The following is a 22,983-nucleotide window of genomic DNA, read 5'->3' on the forward strand; positions in this document are numbered from 1 at the left end:
TCATCCTGCTCTCAAATCTTGAATTGTGATGAAAACTTGAAACCAAAATACTGTTCTGTGGCGGGAGGCGGGAGTAGGCTGAATTCCTTCAAGGAATGTTGCCAATTGAATTTAAATTTTGGGTGATAGTGTTAGTTACATAATCAACAGGTATTCACAGAATCTTGTCTGAACCTGGACCTGTTTCATCAATTCTGTATTGTAACAGCAGTCGGGTTGCTGTAAGGCTTGTTGAGGGCAGGATAGGTGTATGTTTTTAGTATTACATATTCCTGATGCTTAGCTTTGTGTAGGTGGTCAATAAGGAATGAAGGTCTTTGTCATTTCTAAGACATACATTGCCTTGTGGTGATAAACAGAATAAAGATTCTTTTTTTTTTTTGGCGGAGTGGGGAAGATTGGCCCTGAGCTAACATCCATGCCCACCTTCCTCTACTTTATATGTGGGAGGCCTGCGACAGCATGGCTTGATGAGCAGTGTATAGGTCCACACCCGGGATCTGAACTGGTGAACCCCGGGCCACTGAAGTGGAATGAGTGATTTTAAGCAGTACACCACTGGGCTGGCCTCCAGATTCTTTTTTGCCTTGCACATGTTAACCTTTCTAATGTTCTGTTGGTGGTATGGCCCCTTGTATTCCATAAAGAAGAGGCAAGAATTGTCTGATTTGCACAGATCAATACATATTTATGTTTGAATGGAGAATATGTGATCATCTGTTTGGAACTGCCTAGCTTTCTTTTTCTTCTTCATTATTTTAAGCCTGCTCCTAATAATTAGAAATGCTTTAAATTGTTTTAATCCAAGAATCGAATAAGAAGAAAATTGCTCTGCCTGAAAGGAATTCTCAGGTTGTGTTTTGACCTGTTGATGGTAAACACCCTCTCCCCTCTATTTCTGGCCTTTATCGAGTAGACTGATGCTTTAAAATTTATCTCATTTCTCTTGTGATACCTTCAAGTTACTCTTAAGTGGACAGTTCTAGAGGAGAATCCATTAGTAGGAGCTAGCCACTCTACCAATAGTAGTATAAAAATAAGAGTGACTCTTGAGAGAAAAAGCAAATGCAGGAAAGGAAGTAGAGCCACCTCCCCACATGATTGGCAGGAGGGAAGTACAGCTCAGTACTTGTTGAATTGGGAAGAGACATAAAAACGAAGTGCTGACTACTATTAGATGAAGAGGGGAAATGGATAACAGAGTCACAGGCTTTTTAACCTCAATATTCCCTGGAAAAAAACCTGCTGTGAACCAGAAAAAGCAGATGGGCTCATAAAGGGGCGGAGGCAGGCAGAGCAGGCCGTGGTAGTGGTAGCACTTCTGAAAAGCTGGTGACAGTTAATATGCCAGCAGTGTCCACGCTGTGGGGCCGGGCCTGCGCCCGGAACTTAGGAACAGCGGGGAGCTTCGGAACAGACTGCTTACATCCCATTTTGGAAATGTTTTTGGAGAATAGGGAAGGTGCCTGAAGATGGGGAAGCAGTCCTGTATCCTGCTAATTTACAGACACCTTAGAATGTGGGATATTGGTGATTAAAACAAGACTTCCTGAGGCTTTTTTTGTTCTATTATTCTTTTTTTAATAAGACCGCAGTGTGGCCCTTCAAGAAGAGTGATAGATGGAAACTTTATTGATCTTAGGAAGTCTTGTCTGCTCTTTCATGCACAAGTGGGAAAACACGGTTTAAATATCTGAATCCAGGTTTGTCTTCGTGCTGTCAAATTCTGCTTGAAGGGTAACGAGTAGATTTTTCAAGGGTGTTTCTTGAATCTGGATTTTTTTATTTTACATTTTTACCAATTATTTGGCTTAGAGAGTTTGATGATTATATTTGTGGATGAGTCCAGTCTTGGTGGAAGGAGAGGGGAAGAAGAAAATAGAATTTTAAAATTAATCTGTATAAACTGGTAAGTGACTTGCCTTTCTTTGCCTCTAACCTTAGGTTGTAAAGAAGGAAGTTGCTGGTTGGTTGTGTGGAAGGTCCTCAGGGAATGTCAGTTTTTCTTTGTTGTTATTGCAAGTCCAGAAACTTTTTTACACATTAGGTAGGTTTGGGGGCACGGACTCCGTTTGGGCTCATAAGAAGCCAATTGATAAATTCAGATTTGGTAATTTGCTTGAAGAATATACCAGGTATGTATGTCAGCTTGCCCCATTTTATCCTTGAGAGAGACACATTACAGTTGAGTAGATTATTGTTTGTTTGTTTTTAATCAGCACTTTTTTCCTGAAGATACCCTCTGGTATCTTTTTTAGTTCACCCTTGAGTGAACCCTCTTAACTATACATTAATTAACTGTCTTTCAGGATGGGTTATCTCTGGAAATGTCAGAGCCCGTCTATTTTGTGCTGATGTTTTGCTAGTTTTCTCTGATAAATCAGGGTTCACTAGGACACAGAAACTATACAGTAATTTGAACAAAGAATGTTTAATATAAAGGGTTCTTAACTATACAGGGGTTTGAAGTAACGAGGGATTGGCTAGTGAGAACTAAAGAGATCTCTAGAGAATGTACAAATAGTAGATGTTAGAATCAGTTGTACAGTGTGTATATATATATATATCAAATCATCACGTTGTACACTTATCTTACAATTTTATTTGCCAATTATACCTTGATAAAGCTGAAAAAATAAAAAAGACTCCACTGTAATCTGTAGGGGTGAGATAGAACGTGTGAGGAAGAGGTCCCTAGGGCAGAGATCCAGACCTTGTTGGAGAAGGCGTGGCCATGGCTCACTGAACGGCAGAGAAGTTGCTGTGGAGGAACTTGTTGGAAATTCACCTTCTGGAACCTACTAGAAATCCACCTTTTTGCGTACTGGAGAAAGCTGTTCCTAGGGAGGTGCCCTGAGGGGAAGCTCCTGGCTTGTGGGTGCTGCTAACTGCCGTATACTGCAGGAGCCTATCCTTGGAGAAGCTGCCTTGCTGCTGGCGCTGCGTGTTGGAGAAGCTGTGCAGGCTGCAGGAGCTTGCCTAGAGGAGCACCTGGAACCGGAGCCCTTCCTCCTGCAGTCCTTCCAGTGTTCTTTGTTAATAATGCTGAACATCGGGCCAGCTGGAAAAGGAGATATATTTAAAGGCTCCGGCTCCATTTTTGCAGAGTAGACGAATGATGAGCGAGAGGCAATAAATTGATAACTGGCACATGTGGAGAATCATCTTATCTCCAAGTCCTGTGCTTCCCTTGCGTCAGCACTTCCTAAATCTATTCTGTAGAAAAATATGAGGTGGTCTGTAGAATCTGGATAAATGAGGATGGACAGAAACAAATCAGAGAGTACCAGAAAGTGATTGGTGGTTAAATTTGCACTGACACACTTATTTGTGTGTAAGCTTGTAAAAGTCTATATGCATTCCAAATGGAATGACAGTTTCCTGGAATGAAGAATCTGAAGCAAAACTGTTAAATTTTGCTTAATAACTATTGTTTATCTGTATTTTATTTTTTTTTTGAGACATGCTGGTATTTAAGGTATATAGTGTTACCTTATTGATCTTTATAGTTTCACACTTGCAAAGCTCCCAGAGGGTATATAGTTTATTGATACTTTCCCCTCAATTCAAGCAGTACCTGTCTTTGAGCAAGCTACTTTCACATTTCTTTCTCTCTCTCTCTTTTTTTTTTTTTTGGTGAGGAAGATTGGCCCTGAGCTAATACTTGTTGCCGATCTTCCTCTTTTTGCTTGAGGAAGATTGTTGCTGAGCTAACATCTGTGCCCATCTTCTTCCTCTATTTTGTATGTGGGATGCCGCCACAGCATTGCTTGATGAGTGGTGTAGGTCTGTACCCTGGATCTGAACCCACAAACCCGGGCTGCCGAAGTGGAGCGCACTGAACTTAACCACTATGCCACCGGTTGGCACCATATTTCTCTATCTTTTTACATGGTATGTAATTATATGAGCTTTTAGAAATTTGTATTTGTAATCTTGAAATATATGTAATTTAAAAAGAGTAATTACACTTCTGCCAAGGTCTAATATACAGTAATACTTTTTGGTCTTATTCTAGGATATTGCACATGAATCTTTTGAAAAAGGATAGTTTCCGGTTATAATTATCAGTTAGGATAATACCCTCTTATCTTGAATTTAGATTTAATAGCAGCATCAGTTATTTGGTATAACACAGCGTTAAGCTTGGAAGTTAAAATTTTTTTTTTAAAGAATCTTTGAATAATATGGAACAATGGAAACGGCTGAAATGAGCTGAGCTGAAGAACCAAAGTCTGCATTCTGTGTGCTGTGACTGGTGCATTTGGCTGAACAGAAGTTCGCATTTGTAAGAAAAACCAAGGCTGGCTTATGAAAAACTAAGAAGCATGGGAAAAATGGTATGGAAGGGAGATGCACGAGAGAGAAGACAAAAATTAAAAAAAGAAAAATATGGAGAAGAGAGGGTGACTTTCTAGTAGAGGCTGTGAGCCACAGCTGCAGGGGTAGGCTTTGGAGGCAGTGTGATGACGAGCTAGCGAGAAGTGATCCTGGAGAACAGACGTCCCAAGAAGGAGGTCGGGAGGAAGAACACCCGAGGTGACCGCTCTGTCCTCTGAAGGTGTGGGTAGGGAAGGGAGGGCTCAGATCCATGCCAGAGGCGGACAGTTTTACACATTTATATTTGTTAGGATTCTTTCAGTTATATGTGACAGAAACTTGAACTGGCTTAAGCAAAAAGAGATGTTATTGATGGGCTCAAGAAACTGGGAAATCCAGGGAGAGATACGCATGGCTTAATCTGTTTTGAAAATCGCAGATCTCAAACAGCGTCACTAGGCATCTGCCTGTGGCTCTCTCAGACCTGATTTCCTCTGTATTTGCTTCATAAGAAGGCAGGTGCTTCACAAAGGTGGCAGTGATGGACTACCAGCAGCTTCAGTCTTACAGTCCATCCATTTAGCAATCTTAGCATCTAGCAAGAATCTTGAATTGAGACTTTTTGTCCTGGTTTGATTTGGGACCCTTTGCCTGAAGCAGTGGGGATAGAATGTTTCAATATTAATCCTGGGTCATATGCTCGCGCTTGGTGTCCAGGGAGTAGGGTTAACCCACCAAACCATATAGGTTAAAAGATGGGAAGAGGTTCTTGCCCCAAAGAAAATAGGGCTGCTATTACCAGAGAAAGGAGGAAAACAGATTTGGGTAGAACAAACACCAGGTGTCTGCTACACTGTCTCCTGACTCCCCGGTACACCCCCCTTTGTTTAAGGTTATGTTTTGAAAAGGGCTTGCCTCTAATGTGTAGAGAAAACATTTTATGTTTCCTAAAAAACCAACCAAACAAGAAAAGCCCCCTTATTTAAGAACTACTTATCTTCTTTTCTTTTTCACTGTCCAAACCCTGCTTGTCTTTAAGGCCTACCTCAAATCTCAACTCTTGTATATGGGTGAGAGTTTCTCTTCTACTTCTGATTTCTCAGAGCTTTTATTGTCTGTACCTGCACATGGCAGTTAATGATCTTGCATCATCTTTTGTGTTATGGTCTTTAGCAACTACTTAAAAAGCTTGTAGGAAAACCGTGTTCTTTTCTGTAATTAAGAATAGAACTAGAGGCTGGCGCCGTGGCTGAGTGGTTAAGTTTGTGCGCTCTGCTTTGGTGGCCCAGGGTTTCGCCAGTTTAGATTCCAGGTGAGGACATGGCACCGCTCATCAAGCCATGCTGGGGCGGTGTCCCACATAGCACAACCAGAGGCACTCACAGCTAGAATATACAACTATGTACTGGGGGGCTTTGGGGAAAAGGAAAAAAAAGAAGAGATGCAGTGGGCGAAAAAAAGAATAATTGTGTCAGATGCTCACAGGTTTGTGATCTATGTTATAAATATTCAAATATAGAGTGGTTCAATGACAGTGCATTTTATAATGGGAAATGTGTTAGTATCAAATTCATACCTGTAGCACTGTATAAAACCTTAGCTTTTAAGATAATAAGATGAAAACATAATAAATAACAATATTGGTTACCAAATTAAATAGACGTGATTTGTCAAGCTGAACTATTACCTGAAAGCTAGACACCAGTTTTTTGTTACTGCAGGAATGAAACAGTTACAACCACAGAAAAATTCAGTCTCCTGCCAGCTGAGTTTAGTTATGGTGTAGTATTAACCGTTGAGCTTTTGAAAAATTAATACACAATTAAAATATTGTTTATATTCACAAATGTGAACATGACATGCTTCCTTTAAAGGCATACAGATCAGTTTCAAATAAATTTAATTAACTTTGGGCTTTATTTCTTTTGCTTACTGGCCAGAGTGAATTACATAGCATAAAACTAATTTCTTGGGACTCAGTAAGATTACAGAAGATATAATAATGATCTGAGCCAATCTATAACAGATAAACTTTCCTTCAATTTAATGGAAAATGTTGTCCAACGTACCATATGAAGTTACATCCACTTCAAAAATAGTCCTAATTATATGATCCCACTTTTTTTTTCTTTTCATTTTTCACCATAGAAAATTAAAACGTTTTGGTTGATCTTTGTCCAAGTTTCTGAAATGTGTTGTAATGAAGAAATAAAACCTTGTTTGACATGCTTTAAAATAATGTCATCTGATTAGAGATAAGGGTGTCTCAGCTGGGTTCTAACAGTATCAATAAAAAGAAAAAAAGAATTCATGAATGAAATGTAGAAATCACATAGTTCTTAATATTAAATTTGTAATTGCATGCCACTATAATGACAGCTACTTTTGCTATATATGTTTTAATTATACCTTTGGGGAGGGGGAAACCTCATTAATTTAGAAACTATAACTAAAGAATGACATTGGGATTATATAATGAAAAAGTTCACTTGTTTTAATTTCATGCTGAACAGAATTATAAAAATAAAATGAAGTAAGTAGTAACAAGGAAAATAAAGAAAAACTTACCAAATAGCAGGAAACTAAGAATTAAGGGGAGATCAGAAATCAAGAAAGTATACAGCAATATTATTTAGTAACATTATATTGACATTATCATTAAATATTTTCTGCTATCCAAGAAAGTCCTTTATACTTTAATGGGAGATCACTATGTGCGCTTTAAACAGCCCTTTGAAGTATGGCTAGCTTTTGTATACTTAAGTCTATTTATCAGCTTTCTCAATTTTGGAATCCCTACAATCCCTCCGTTGGTTGCAATCATAGTTTTTTCACTCAAGTAACAAGGTCTGCTTTATTCTTTTTTCTTTGGGAGGGTCTTTGTGTGGCAGCTGTCCTTGTCACCAAGCTCTCTCAGTCAGTTAGTTCTGCTGTTCACTCAGATTCAGTTGTTGGGATGACCCTAAGCAAGAAATCAGTCATTTCTCAATCTTTTTTTTTTCTTTTTTTAAAGATTAGCATCTGAGCTAACAACTGTTGCCAATCTTTTTTTTTTTGCCTGCCTTGTCTTCCCAAATTCCCCCAGCACATAGTTGTATATCTTAGTTGCAGGTCCTTCCAGTTGTAGCGTGTGAGACGCTGCCTCAGCCTGGCCTGACGAGTGGTGCCATGTTGGCACCCAGGATCCAAACCGACGAAACCCTGGGCCAACGCAGCGGAATGCACAAACTTAACCACTAAGCCACCGGGCTGGCCCCACAATCTGTGTTTTTTATCAAATAAATGTGGCTCTTAAATATTAAAAATAAGTCCACCAGTATGAAACATACACTTACATCATTGTGTTAATAATGTTCATTGAAAATTTGAATATTGGGTAGATGCATTAAGATTGTACAGAGGTTAAAGCCTAAATTTTATTAAAGCGGAAAGACTTTAACCGGCACAATAGATTCTTCTTAGGTGTTGAGAAATAAAAGTGTTGAAAAGAAATTGGAATATTTAAATTTTTGAAAACTTCATTTCAAAATATTATATACTTCATGCACCATAAAATCACGTATATTACAATGTCATCTTTTCAGTATCACATCATCTCAACAGTTGGTGTCATTTAGACTGTGAGTGGGAAAGTGTATTGTGTTTCCCCAAAGTGGAGGTTGCTTGCGATTTACTACAGTGAAAAAAGTCTCATAATTGCTTCCAGTTTCAAAGGAGTTTTAGCAAATGCTCAAAGATCTCTTTAAAATAGTGACTCTTAAAAGTCTAGCATGTGTATGCAAATGAAATAAAACAAAAACTGTCTGCAACCTACTTTTCAAAGTCATCTCATTGGGCCTCCTAGGTGCCCGTGTGCTAATTGCACCAGAATTGGCTACTTGTATTTTTGAAAATAGAGGTGGTGGAAAAATAAATAAATAAAATCTTGTAGTGCTTAATGAATTTTAAGCTTCTGGAGGCTGGAGACTTACCTTAGTTTCTTGTCCCTATACCTTAGAATTTTTTAAATTACGAAGCACTCAGTAGATCGTGGTTAGTTTGATTTTAAATGACACCTGAGAGCCTGTGATTTCTTGTTTGGCTACCATGTGTCTTAGAAAAGCAATTCACCTTCTTATGCTAGTTGATGAAGACTTATGATTAGGTTCATAGAATATTGACTAAGGTATAGAAGTTCTTTTCTTAAGAATTTTCTATATGTGAACTTGTGTAGATGTGAACAAGTCACGTGCCAGAGCAAAAGCATTCGCTATGTCTTGGTTAGTATCACTCTGGACTTTGGAACAAATGGATTTAGAAGTAGTCTTTTGGAACCTAATCTGATCATACATAGAAGTACTTTGTGTTTTAATTGCCTGAGGCTCGTGGCATTTAAAGTCTATAGAAAAAGAGAGTCTCCTGAAGATTTGACTATATATATATTTTTTTGGGGGGGGAAGATTAGCCCTGAGTTAACGTCTGCTGCCACTCCTCCTCTTTTTGCTGAGGAAGACTGGCCCTGAGCTAACATCTGTGCCTATCTTCCTCTACTTTCTACGTGGGATGCCTGCCACCGTGTGGCTCGACAAGCGGTGCCACATCCACACCGAGGATCCAAACTGGCAAACCCTGGGCCGCAAAGCAGAACATACGAACTTAACCGCTGCGCCACTGGGCCGGCCCCTTGACTATATATATATATATATATTTTTTTAAATTTAATTTTTATTGAGTTAATGATAGGTTACAATCTTGTGAAGTTTCAGTTGTACATTATTGTTTGTCAGTCCTGTTGTAGGTGCACCCCTTCACCCTTTGTGCCCACCCCCCACCTTTCCCCTGGTAGCCACTAATCTGTTCTCTTTATCTACATTTTTAAATTCCTCATATGAGTGGAGTCATACAGAGATTGTCCTTCTCTATCTGGCTTATTTCACTTAACATAATTCCTTCAAGGTCCATCCACGTTGTTGCAAATGGGACAATTTTGTTCTTTTTTACAGCTGAGTGGTATTCCATTGTATATATATATACCACATCTTCTTTATCCAATCATCAGTTGATGGGCACTTAGGTTGCTTCCACATCTTGGCTATTGTAAATAATGCTGCAGTGAATGTTGGGGTGCATGGGACTTTTGGAATTGCTGACTTCGAGTTCTTTGGGTAGATACCCAGTAGTGGGATAGCTGGATCATATGGTATTTCTATTTTTAATTTTTTGAGGAATCTCCACACTGTTTTCCATAGTGGTTGCACCAGTTTGCATTCCCACCAGCAGTGTATGAGGGTTCCCTTTTCTCCACAACCTCTCCAACATTTGTTACTTTCTGTTTTGGTTATTTTTGTCATTCTAAAGAGTGTAAGGTGATATCTTAGTGTAGTTTTGATTTGCGTGTCCCTGGTGATCAGCGATGATGAACATCTTTTCATGTGCCTATTGGCCATCCGTATATCTTCTTTGGAGAAATGTCTGTTCATGTCTCCTGCTCGTTTTTTGATCAGGTTGTTTGAGTTTTTGTTGTTGAGTTGTATGAGTTCTTTATATATTATATATATTAACCCTTTGTCAGATGTATGACTTGCAAATATTTTTTCCCAGTTAGTGGGGTTTTTTTTTTGTTTCAATCCTGTTTTCCTTTGCCTTGAAGAAGCTCTTTAGTATGATGAAGTCCCATTTGTTTATTCTTACTATTGTTTCCCTTGTCTGAGAAGATATGGTGTCCGAAAAGATCCTTTTAATATTGATGTCAAAGAGTGTACTGCCTACGTGTTCTTCTAGAAGCCTTATGGTTTCAGGTCTTACCTTTAGGTCTTTGATCCATTTTGAGTTTATTTTGGTGAATGGTGAGAAAGAATGGTCAATTTCAGTTTCCTCCACTCATATGAGGAATTTTCCAGTTTTCCCAGCACCATTTGTTGAAAAGACTTTCTTTTCTCCATTGTAGGCCCTCAGCTCCTTTGTTGAAGATAAGCTGTCCATAGATGTGTGGTTTTATTTCTGGGCTTTCAATTCTGTTCCATTGATCTGTGCACCTGTTTTTGTACCAGTACCATGCTGTTTTGATTACTGTAGCTTTGTAGTATGTTTTGAAGTCAGGGGTTGTGATGCCTCCAGCTTTGTTCTTTTTTCTCAGGATTGCTTTAGCAATTCGGGGTCTTTTGTTGCCCCATATGAAGTTTAGGATTCTTTGTTCTATTTCTGTAAAGAATGTTATTGGTCTTTTGTTGCCCCATATGAATTTTAGGATTCTTTGTTCTATTTCTGTAAAGAATGTTATTGGGATTCTGATTGGGATTCTGTTGAATCTGTAGATTCCTTTAGGTAGAATGGACATTTTAACTATGTTTATTCTTCCAATCCATGTACCTGGAATGTCTTTCCATCTCTTTATGTTGTCATCCATTTCTTTCAGAAAAGCCTTGTTGTTTTTGTTGTATAGGTCTTTCACTTCCTTAGTTAAATTCACCCCCAGGTATTTTATTCTTTTTGTTGCAATTGTGAATGGTATTGTGTTCTTGAGTTCTTTTTCTGTTAGTTCATTATTAGAGTATAGAAATGCTACTGATTTATGTAAATTGATTTTATACCCTGCAACTTTGCAGTAGTTGTTGATTATTTCTAAAAGTTTTCCAATGGATTCTTTGGGGTTTTCTATATATAAGATCATGTCGTCTGCAAACAGCGAGAGTTTCACTTCTTCCCTCCCTATTTGGATTCCTTTTATTCCTTTTTCTGGCCTAATTGCTCTGGCCAAAATCTCCAGTACTATGTTAAATAAGAGTGGTGATAGAGGGCATCCTTGTCTCGTTCCTGTTTTCAGGGGGATGGCACTCAGTTTTTGCCCATTGAGTATGATGTTGGCTATGGGTTTGTCGTATATGGCCTTTATTATGTTGTGGTAGTTCCCTTCTATCCCCATTTTGTTCAGAGTTTTTATCATAAATGGCTGTTGGATCTTGTCAAATGCTTTCTCTGCATCTATTGAGATTATCATGTGGTTTTTATTCCTCAATTTGTTGATGTGGTGTATCATGTTGATTGATTTGTGGATGTTGAACCATCCCTGTGCCCCTGGTATGAATCCCACCTGATCATGGTGTATGATCCTTTTGATGAATTGCTGAATTCTGGTTGCCAAAATTTTGTTGAGAATTTTTGCATCTATGTTTATCAGCGATATTGGCCTGTAGTTCTCCTTTTTCGTGCTGTCCTTGTCAGGCTTTGGTATCAGAGTGATGTTGGCCTCGTAGAATGTGTTAGGAAGTGTTCCATCCTCCCTAATTTTTTGGAATAGCTTGGAAAGGATAGGTATTAAATCCTTTCTGAAAGTTTGGTAGAATTCCCCAGGAAAGCCATCTGGTCCTGGGGTTTTATTCTTTGGGATGCTTTTGATGGCTGTTTCAATCTCTTTCCTTGTGATTGGTCTGTTCAAATTGTCTGCTTTTTCTTGACTAAGCTTTGGGAGATTGTAGGAGTCTAAGAATTGATCCATTTAGTCTAGGTTATCCATTTTGTTGGCATATGGTTTTTCATAGTATTCTCATATAATCCGTTGTATTTCTGCAGAGTCTGTTGTTATTTCTCCTTTTTCATTTCTGATTTTGTTTATTTGCACTTTCTCTCTTTTTTTCTTCATAAGTCTGGCTAGGGGTTTGTCAGTTTTGTGTATCTTCTTAAAAAACCAGCTCTGTTTCATTGATCCTTTCTACTGCTTTTTTTTGTTTCAATCACATTTATTCCTGCTCTGATTTTTATTATTTCTCTCCTGCTGACTTTAGGCTTTGTTTGTTCTTCTTTCTCTAATTCAGTTAGGTGTAGTTTAAGATTGCTTATTTGGGATTTTTCTTGTTTGTTAAGATGTGCCTGTATTGTGATGAATTTCCCTCTTAATACAGCTTTTGCTGTATCCCATATGAGTTGGTATGGCATGTTATCATTTTCATTTGTCTCCAGGTATTTTTTGATTTCTTCTTTAATTTCTTCAATGACCCATTGCTTGTTCAATAGCATATTGTTTAGTCTCCACATCTTTGTGCCTTTCTCAGCTTTTTTCTTGTAATTAATTTCTAGCTGTATAGCATTATGATCGGAGAAGATGCCTGTTATTACTTCAGTTTTTTTAAATTTGTTGAGGCTTGCCTTATTTCCCAACGTATGGTCTATCCTTGAGAATTTTCCATGCGTGCTTGAGAAGAATGTGTATTCTGTTGGTTTTGGATGAAGTGTTCTATATATGTCTATTAAGTCCAACTGTTTTAGCTTTTTGTTTAGCTCCACTGTTTCCTTGTTGATTTTCTGTCTGGATGATTTGTCCATTGATGTGAGTGGGGTGTTGAGGTCACCTACTATTATTGTGTGATTTTTGATATCTTCTTTTAGGTTTGTTAACAGTTGCTTTATGAACTTTGGTGCTCCTGTGTTGGGTGCATAGACATTTATAAGCATTATTTCTCCTTGATGAAGTGTCCCTTTGATCATTATATAATGTCCCTCTGTGTCTCTCTTTACCTGCCTTATCTTGAAGTCTGTTTTGTCTGATATAAGTATTGTGACACCTGCTTTCTTTTGTTTGCTATTAGCTTGGAGTATTGTTTTCCACCCCTTCACTCTGAGCCTGTGTTTGTCTTTGGAGCTGAGGTGTGTTTACTGGAGACAACAGATTGTTGGATCTTGCTCTTTAATCTGTCTTGCCACTGTGTCTTTTTATTGGAGAGTTCAATCCGTTTACCTTGAGGGTGATTATTGATGCATGAGGGCTTAATGCTATAATTCTGTCGCTTGTTTTCCGGTTTTCCTGCATTTCCTTTGTTTCTCGTCCTGTGTGTTTTAGCCTACCCATTGACTTCTGCAATTTCTTATGCTGGATTTCTTAGCTTTTTTCCTTATTTATGTTTTGTGTCTCTGTTCTGTTTTTCAGTTTAGTGGCTACCCTGAAATTTGTATTCAGAATCTCATGCATAACATAGTCCATTTTCTGGTGGCCTCTTACTTCCTTAGCCTAAACTGATTCAGTCCCCTCCCACCTCCCCTTCTAAATTATTATTTTCATCTCTTATTCCAACTTGTGTTGTGAGTTTGTGGTTAGAGTGATAAGATTGTCTTTGCTTTGGTGATTTCCTTCCCTTTATCCTAATGCTATAGTTGAATATTTGCTATCCTATTCTGATTCTATCTATTTGTCTCCCTACTCTGTGTTTTGTGACCCTTTCTCCCTTTTCTTTCTTTTTTTCAGGTATGAGGGCCTTCTTGAAGATTTCTTGTCGGGGGGGGTGGGGGGTGGGGTGGGTGGGTCTTGTGGCTATGAAATCCCTTAGCTTTTGTTTGTCTGGAAAAGATTTAATTTCTCCCTCATATCTGAAGGATATTTTTGCTGGATAGAGTATTCTTGGCTGAAGATTTTTATCCTTTAAAGTTTTGAATATGTCATTCCAATCTCTTCTAGCTTGTAAGGTTTCTGTAGAGAAATCCGCTGAAAGTCTGATAAGGGTTCCTTTGTAGGTTATTTTCTTCTGCCTTGTTGCCCTGAGTATTCTTTCTTTGTCATTAATTTTTGCCATTTTTACTACTATATGCCTTGCCGTAGGTCTTTTTACATTGACAAATCTAGGAGATCTGAAAGGTTCCTCCACACACGTTTCTCTCTCAATCCCTAGATTTGGGAAGTTCTCTGCTATTATTTCATTGAGCACACTTTCTGCTCCTTCTTCCTTTCCACACCCTCAGGAATACTGATGATTCTTAAGTTGCATTTTCTCATTGAGTTGGCTATTTCTTGGAGATTTTCTTCAGTTTTTTAAATTCTTAGTTCTCTTTCTTCCTCTGTCTGGAGCCATTCAACCTGTCTATCTTCGATCATGCTAATTTTGTCCTCTATGGTGTCTACACGGTCATTCAGGGAATCCATATTCTGTTTTATCTGATCCGTTGTATTTTTCATCTCTAGTATTTCTGATTGATTCTTCTTTATAGTTTCAATCTCTTTTGTGAAGTAACTCCAGAACTCATTGACTTGTTTCCCTATATTTCCCTTTACCTCATTGAGTTTTTTGATGATAACTATTCTGAATTCATTTTCACTTAGTTTACCTATTTCCAAGTCCTCAGGACATACTTCTATGTTTTTATTGTTTTCCTTCTGGTCTGGAGCTTTTATGAATTGCTGGATGGTAGAGGAGTGGTTTTTGTGCACGATGCTATTATTCGGTTGCAGTTACAGCCTATTGCCACTAGATGGGCCTCGAGAGCGGTGTGTTCTGAGCCCTCCGCCTTCAGCCGTGATGGTGGCAGGCAGCATGGGTTGGGGGCAGAGGGGCACTTTCTCTCGTGTGCAGACCTGGATTCAAATCAGCTCTCCCTCTCTGGTTTCCTGGGGCCCTGGCTTGCTGGGGTTCCCCCACGTGAAAGCTTTCCAGGTTAGAGGGTTTCCACTTCACAGGCGGTAGGAGTCCTGGACTATCCTGCGTATGCACGGCCCCTCCCCCACTCCTTCCCTCACCCGCAGCAGTGATCCCAGTCTCTAGGGGAGGGAGCGAAGTTCTCTCTTACCCTGTTCAGCTCCTCCGAGGTTGGCTCCAGCCTCTCCGCCCTCCATTGTTTGGCTGCTGTGAGTCTCTGATGATTTCTGTGCTATTAGGATTTTTTTGTTGGAATGCGGTTGCTCCTTTTGGTTGTAATTTGGAGGGGAGAGAGTCCAACGTGAGCTCACTCTGACATGTTGCTGACATCACCACCCCCTTGACTATATTTTTTTAAGCAGTAAACAGCTTTTAGATAAGACAGACATTGTATTGTCAGAGAAGCATCCTATAGAACTTTCTCCAAATAAATAGGGAATTTTGATCTTTTCTAATACTAGTAAATTCTCTTCCCATTGTATACCCTCCTGGGAGAGAAAAATAAAGGGAGATGGCAGCAACAGAATTAATACCAATTCTTGTGACACCCAAAAGGATGAAAATTGACAAGTAAATATATGTCAGTAAGTTTGCATTATTGATACTCTTGAGGAAGTATAATTAGCCTTCTTGACTGAGAACATTATATTGTCATACAATAGGGCAAAATCTTAGGTCAGGTTTCTAAAAATGTTTAGGTTAAGAAAGAAGGTAAGCAATCAGAAATTCTTTCATGGATAGTTTGTCAGTTTAATTCAAATCAAGTTGCTGTAGTAGTTTGAAATTAGTTCCAAGTTGAGATCAAACATAGGGGCCAAATACATTTTTGCAGACTAGTGGAGGCTAAATTAGAGATGAGGTCCATATTACAAAACCTTGGACAGCTACTCTTAAGGGCAGACCTTAGAGTAAATGTTTAAAAATTTTTGTCTAAGAAATTGGATATTATTCCCTGAAATCTTGTGATATTGTTTATTAGCTTTGAACTGTTTCTGGTATAAAAAAGAACAAGTCTGCCAGCTTGGGCACATGAGGCCTGTTTTGTCCTTTCTCTTTATGTATAACTTTCATGATACCAGTTTAAGTTTGATAAGTTTGATATGTAGAAAAAGGAAGGATACCAGCCTCTTGTTTAATACTTGTATGTATTCCTATCTAACAGCTGTCCAATAAACTGACACATTTAAAGCCTGGTTTCAGAGCCTGAGGGTTGAAAAAGTAGTAAGAGAGAGCATACTTCTCTCACGGTGGTAAGTCAGGTTTAGACAACTTTAAATATAGCTCATATTTTGATAGATGTTGCCAAGATTGTGGTTCTTGGAGAACAAATCAAGTTAAGCAATTCACTAGGGAGGAAACATTTAGTTCTGTGGGTATGCAGTTTTGGTAGTAGTCAGCCAAAAGATACATCTGCAGGATACAGGGTTTTTTTTTCCCACTGCCTTGAATTTTGCAGATTCATGGGTTCCACATGCCTGAAAATCACTTGCATTTCATTTTTCTGTAATTGATTTTTCAGCTGTGGATTCGGTTTCCAGTTCTTTCACTAAGCATATCACCTTACATGTAGATTTCCATCTAGTGGCAAAAGTAATCATTGCAGACTATAAGTAGGTTATAAAAATTATCCTTTTTGAGGGGTGGGTCTTGCCTCTATTACTCTTGGGGATAGTTGCTTAGTCTGTGCATTTAAGTACTGGCGCCCTTGCTGTCTCTGTATGCCTACATACCTGACTACTAATTCTCCTGGTTTTGTTCATCTAGGCAAACATTTTTATATACTTTGATTTTCATATTTACATCACTATAGCAAGATTTAAGTCAAAACTACTTGATTTCTTAAAAACATTTTGTCATGAAAGATGTTGATAATACATGCAAATATGTAGAATAATATATTCTACTACAAATATGCAGAATAATATAGTCGATACTCTTTTACGATCACCCAGCTTCAACAAATCTTAATATTTGCCATATTTACTTCAAATGAATCCCTCCTTTGTCCCACAGCTCAGTGATTTATCACAAGAACTTTGCTAGCACCCTAGAAACCTCCTCCTGCCCTCTTGCCTCCTCTTAATCACTAACCCCTGAAGGTAACCGTTATCCTGGAATTTTTGGTAAATACATCTTTGCTTCTCTTTACAGTTTTGCCACTTAAGCAAGTATCTCTAAACACTGTAACTTTTTCTGTTTTTAAATTTGATATAAATGGCATTATATGATCAGTAGTAGTCTGTGTGTGTGTGTGTGTGAGAGACTTCTTTTGCTCACCATTATATGTGAAATTCATCCACGATGGTGCATATAACTGGAGTTTGTCCATTTTCATTGCTGTAAAATATGTCAGTTTTTTAAACCATTCTGCTAGATGTTTTGCTTCCAATTTTGGCTCTTTAAAAATTAATGTTTCGGTGAACATTCTTGTTTGTGATTTTTGGTGCACACATGGCTACAGAGGTTAGGCATGTTTTAGTATTGCTGGGTCATAGGGTACACTTTCATTCAACTTTGGTAGGTAAAACCAGTTTTCCAAAATGGTTGTACCTATTTATAGCCCCATTATTTATAGCCCCATTTATTGCCCCATTACTCAGTATAAAAGAGTTGCTGCTACTTTCTCTAAGCCTTGCCATTGTCAAACTTTTTAATTTTAGTCATTCTGTTAGGTAATAGCATGTTATTGCTTTTTAATTTGTTTCCTTGATGTTTAATGACATTGAGCAGTTTTTTCATGAATATATTATCCATTTGTTATCCTTTGTTATGAAATTTTATTGAAATCTCATGCCCAGTTTTCTATTGGGTTTTTATTGATTAGTAGGAATTCTTAATATATTCAGAACATGAACCTTTTTTTTGCCATACATATTGCAGATGTATTTTCCCACTCTGCCTTGCTTTTTCACTTTCTTAATGGTGTCTTTTGATAAATACAAGTTCTTATTTTAATGAAGTTAAAAGGATTAATATTTTTCTTTATGGTTAATATTTTTTTTTTAAAGATTTTTTTATTTTTTTCCTTTTTCTCCCCAAAGCCCCCCAGTACCTAGTTGTATATTCTTCCTTGTGGGTCCTTCTAGTTGTGGCATGTGGGACGCTGCCTCAGCGTGGTTTGATGAGGAGTGCCCTGTCTGCACCCAGGATTCAAACCAAGGAAACACTGGGCCGCCTGCAGCGGAGCACGCGGACTTAACCACTCGGCCACGGGGCCAGCCCCTGTGGTTAATATTTTTGTGTTATTTAAAAATTATTTACCCATCCTGAGTTCAAGAATATGTTCTTCTATATTACTTTATAGTGGATTTATTTTTTTGCTATTTACCTTTAGATCTACAATTTACCTGGAATTGATCTTTGCATATAGTGTGAGATACGTGTCAATTTTTATTTTTTCCCCCTATAGATGTCCAAGTGTCCCAGTGCATTTAGTGAAAGGTCATCCATTCCCCACTGATTTGTAGTGCCACTTTTTTTTCTGAATCCAGTAAAGAAAGTAGAAGAAAGGAAGTAATAAAGATAAGAGCAGAAATTAATGAAATAAACAACAAACATGTAATAGAGGGATTCAACAAAATTAAAAGCTGGAACTTGACAAAGCTAATAAAATTGATAAACCTCTAAGATTCATAAATGAAAAAAGAGAGAAAACATGAATTACCAATATCAGGAACGAAGAGAGGATATCACTATGGAACTTGGACATGTTAAAAAGTTCCTGAGAGGATATTGTAAACAAGTTTATGCCAATAAAGTTGGAAATTTATGTGAAATAGACAAATTCCTAGAAATATACAACTTAACCAAAATTAATACAAGAAGAAATGGAAAATATGAGTAGTCCTATAACACAGAATAAATTGAATATATCATTAAAAATCTTCTCACAAAGAAAACTCTAGGTCCAAATGGCTTCATCAGTCAATTTGATCAAACATTTGAAGAAGAAATAACACCAATGTCACATAAACTTTTCCAGAAAACAGAAAAATAAGACACAGTCCCCAACTAACTTTCTAAGGCCAGCACAGCCTTGATATAAAACCTAATCAAGACAAGAAAGGACAATTCCAAGGCTAGCCCCGTGGCCAAGTGGTTGAGTTCCTGCGCTCTGCTTTGGTGACCTGGGGTTCTCTGGTTCGGATCCTGGGTGCAGACCTATGCACTGCTCGTTAAGCCATGCTGTGGTGGCATCCCACATAGAAGAACTTGAATGACCTACAACTAGGATATACAACTATGTACTGGGGCTTTGGGGAGAAAAGAAAAAAGAAAAAGGAAGATTGGCAACAGATGTTAGCTCAGGGTCAATCTTCCTCACCAAAAAAAAAAAGAAGAAAGGACAATTCCATGACAATCTTAGTTATAAATGTATATGGAGAAACTTAAATTATTAGAAAACCAAATTCAGCAATATATAAAAATGATAATACATCATAACAACATTGGGTTTATTCTGTAAATGTAAAGTTGTTTTAACATTAATCAGTGTCATTCACCACATTAACAAAATAAAGGAGAAAAATCATATGATCACCAATAGAGGCACACAAAAATTTGGTAAAATTAAAAACTGACTCATGATTGTGAATAAATAAATAAATTACCCTTAGCAAACTAGGAATAAAAAGATATTGCTGGAATCTATAGTTTTTGCCAAAATGACTGATGGGGAAAGATACCATTTTTCAATTTGCTTTACCCTTATAACTTCTAAAGTTGAGATTCTTTTTGTGTTTATTAGTCATTTAGGCTGCCTCTTCTATGAATTACTTCTATGTCCATATCCTTTGACTAATTTTCTTTTCTTTTTTTTTTACTATTTTATTTTTCCTTTTTCTCCCAAAGCCCCCTGACACATAGTTGTATATTTTTTTTAGTTGTGGGTCCTTCTAGTTGTGGCATGTGGGACGCCGCCTCAGCGTGGCTTGATGAGCGGTGCCATGTCCGCACCCAGGGTTCGAACTGGTGAAACCCTGGACTGCTGAAGCAGAGTGTGTGAACTTAACCGCTCGGCCAGGGGCTGGCCCCTTGACTAGTTTTGTTTGAGTTGAGTGTATTCATCTTGTAAATTTCAGGCATACTGATAAATTCTGAATATTAATTCTTTTATATGCATGAGAAATGTTCTTTTTCCAGTTTATGGCTTATCTTTTATTATTTTAAAGTTTTAAATTTGTTTATTATTTATTTATGAATGGGTAGTATGTTCACATGAATCAAAAATGCAGAAAATACAAAAGAGCATACAGTGAAAAGTTTCTCTCCCACGTCTGTCCTTTCATCCAGTTCCTCTCTCCAGAGGCATTGTGACTTCATTTTTTACGAACTCTGTTTAAAATGTCATTTGTTGTACAGACATTTTAAATTTTAATTTAGTTAAATGTATCAATCTTTGTGGATTGTGCTTTTTATGTCTTGTTTAAGAAACCTTTCCTCTGCCTCGTTAATTTGTTCTTCTATTCTGTTTTCTAAACTTTTTAAAATTTAGCTCTTCATATTTAGATCTTTATTCTGTCTGGAATTTATTTGTTTATTTGTTTTTGTTGAGGAAGATTAGCCCTGAGCTAAAATCCTCTGCCAATCCTCCTCTTTTTGCTGAGGAAGATTGGCCCTGAGCTAACATCTCTGCCAGTCTTTCTCTATTTTATATATGGGATGCTTGCCGCAGCATGGCTTGATAAGCAGTATGTAGGTCTGTGCCTGGGATCTGAACCTGTGAATCCCAGGCCGCCAAAGCAGAGCGTGTGAACTTAACCTCTATGACACTGGGCCGGCCCCTGGAATTTAGTTTTTGTGTGTGATGTGAGATAGGGATCACCTTTTCTTCCATGTTATAAAATGACTTGTCCTTACTGTCTTGCATTATGTGGTTGTTTTGTCTAATATAACTTTCAGTGTGATGGGAGACTACTGTTGAGCTTCATCTGCATGGTGGCAAATAAAATTAACTGGTCCAGTTTTTTATTTCTGTTTTGTTCCTGCTTGCAGATGAATGCTTAGAGTCCTAATAAGTACTGCCTTTCAGGCTCCATAATGTGCCCTTGTGTCCTCTAACACGCCTGGAATTTGTGTAGGCTATGATGGGTCAGGAAACAACACAGCAAACAAGGAGAAAGCTTTTTTCCTGTCTCTTCGATTTACCAATGCCTCATCAGAAGCTTTCAGCACTTATGTAAGAAATTTATTTATTTTTCTTGAACTTGAGCAAACTTAGAGTTTGTTTTAAAATAAGATACTGTAGAGTAGGAAGTTGTTTTTGTTTAAATATAGTATTTTTTTTTTCAGTCCTAGGAGTCTTAAGTTCTTAACCATGTTCCGTGATATTCTCAGCTTTACATTGTGGTGTTGTGTATTCTGTAGAAAGGGATTAGCAGGCTTTGTGATGTGGGGATAATTTAAAAACATAACCCACTGTCTGTCTTTTCCATCTCTCATCTTCCGCTTCTGTTTTTTTAATATATATATTTTTCTTTTCTTGTTACTGAGGTAACATTGGTTTATTACATTCTACAAATTTCAGGTGTACATCATTGTATTTCGATTTCTGTATAGACTATATCATGTTCACCACCCAAAGACTAATTACCATCTGTCACCGTACACACGTGCCCTATCACTCCTTATTTGACTTCTTTTTTAACCATTTCTCTCTATTATATCTTGTCTTACCAGATGGTCTGCTCAGAAAAAGTGAGGAAGAGGAAAATAAAGAACTAGGTTAAAGAAATTAAAGTGAGGCAAAACAAGAGTGAATGATCATGAGAAGGAAGGGGAGAGAAAGCAGAAGGGGAAAAGAAACAGATTGCTTATGACTTGTGTGAGGACTCCCAATGTCTCTTTTTCTTGTATTTCTTGTGAATAGATAGGGCAGACTTGAACTAACTTACTCTTCTACCTGTTCTGCCTGTTTAGAAGAGAGCGGTTTGGAGGTGATGGCCAGGTGGAAAGGCTTGTGTTTAGAAACAAGGGAGCCAGTGCTTTGTGCTTCCAGCTCCTTTCTCACTTGCGTATTTGATCCAGTTTAGTGCCAGAGGGTCAACTGTGATGTGTATTTTAGAACCTTAACTGAGTCTTGCTCTGAATATTAATAATATAAAGATCTGGAGTTTACTTATGTGTATGTGTTTCTATTTCAGGAATATAACGGATGCTAATTGTGAACATTTATGTGTTAGAACTAATTTGATCTGAAATCTGTCTTTCAGAATTAAAAGGGATGTGGAGTCCATAAAATGATAGTTTAGACCCAATAAATTATGACTCTTTAGGTGCTAACACATTTCATGATTTTCTGGCGCTCTCAGTAGAGTAGTAATTTCTCATTGGCAGTGATTATAAATAATAGTTTTATATTGACTCTTGTTTTTTGACTGAAATAAGCTGACATCAAAAAAAAAAAGAGGCTTCGTCTGTGGTTTAGGATGAAGTTGCTATTTATTTTAATTGGCTTATAGAATAATCTTTAAATTTATCCAGGAAAAATAACCTATCTTAGTGGTTAAAAAGGTTGAGTAGACAAACATTTTAAGTTCTTTTTAATGACTTTTTGACTTGAGAACACACATTCATAATTTTTAATTTTTATGTGAATCTCAGTATATGTGATAATATATTATCATTTTAGAGAAAAGAAGAAATTTAGTAGCCACCAACTGAAGATTTGAGCTGTTGATTAAAATGATGTAATAATTTTTCAAGGAAGTAGAGATGAACTTTGAAGTTTACCCATGCCTTGTTTTCATTTTACCATTGTTAAAAATCGTCCATGTAGTGTTGGCAAAGTGTGTTATAGATTAGTTATATTTAATATTTTGAGCCATTACTTTTCCTGTAACACTGCTTTGGTATGTAGGGGTCATGGAAGGCTTTTAAGTTGTGATTGTTTTTGTTGTGGCAATGCTTGTATGAGTCAGGTTAATTTCGACTTTGCCTAACAGATGTGGTGACTTGTCCTTTCTGGCTTGTGTTATACCTACTGGTCGGTTATGTAATAGATGACTGTTTATGTAATAAGGATTAGAACAAGCCATTAGAGATAATTAATAATGGATACAAACAAGAGGTGATGTATCTGCTACAAGAAATGGAATAACACAGTTCTTATATCTCACATAGTTAAAAGTAAAAAGGAGTATAGTAGTTAGGCATTAGGAAACAAAGAATAAGGAAGAAAATACTTTTGAGAGTCCAGGAGCTTTGCTAGGAGTATAGCCCAAGCACTTTAGGAGTGGAAAACCAGCTAAGAGCAGGGGCCAACAGAACGTGTCTGCTTAGTATTGGT

General features: G+C 37.6%; 1 protein-coding gene across 13 annotated transcripts in view; it reads left to right on the forward strand.

Annotated features, from left to right (window-relative positions):
• The window catches only part of ARHGAP19 (Rho GTPase activating protein 19), a 59,675-nt gene that overhangs the window by 2,768 nt on the left and 33,924 nt on the right, over positions 1-22,983 (forward strand). For 3 of the 13 annotated variants that reach the window (XM_070609247.1, XM_070609282.1, XM_070609311.1), the window contains exon 2: positions 3,765-3,894. The exons of 3 other annotated variants lie outside the window; for them this stretch is intronic. In XM_070609247.1, the coding sequence (XP_070465348.1) occupies positions 3,854-3,894 (41 nt within the window). In that variant the 5' untranslated portion in view covers positions 3,765-3,853. Of the gene's footprint in view, positions 1-1,308; positions 1,910-3,764; positions 3,895-14,557; positions 14,715-20,648; positions 20,875-22,983 lie in introns of those variants that run through there. 7 more of the 13 variants (XM_070609248.1, XM_070609242.1, XM_070609321.1 and 4 more) reach the window with 7 other exon arrangements.

Source organism: Equus przewalskii, chromosome 1 (assembly GCF_037783145.1).
Source record: "Equus przewalskii isolate Varuska chromosome 1, EquPr2, whole genome shotgun sequence".
Taxonomy (NCBI): Eukaryota; Metazoa; Chordata; class Mammalia; order Perissodactyla; family Equidae; genus Equus; species Equus przewalskii.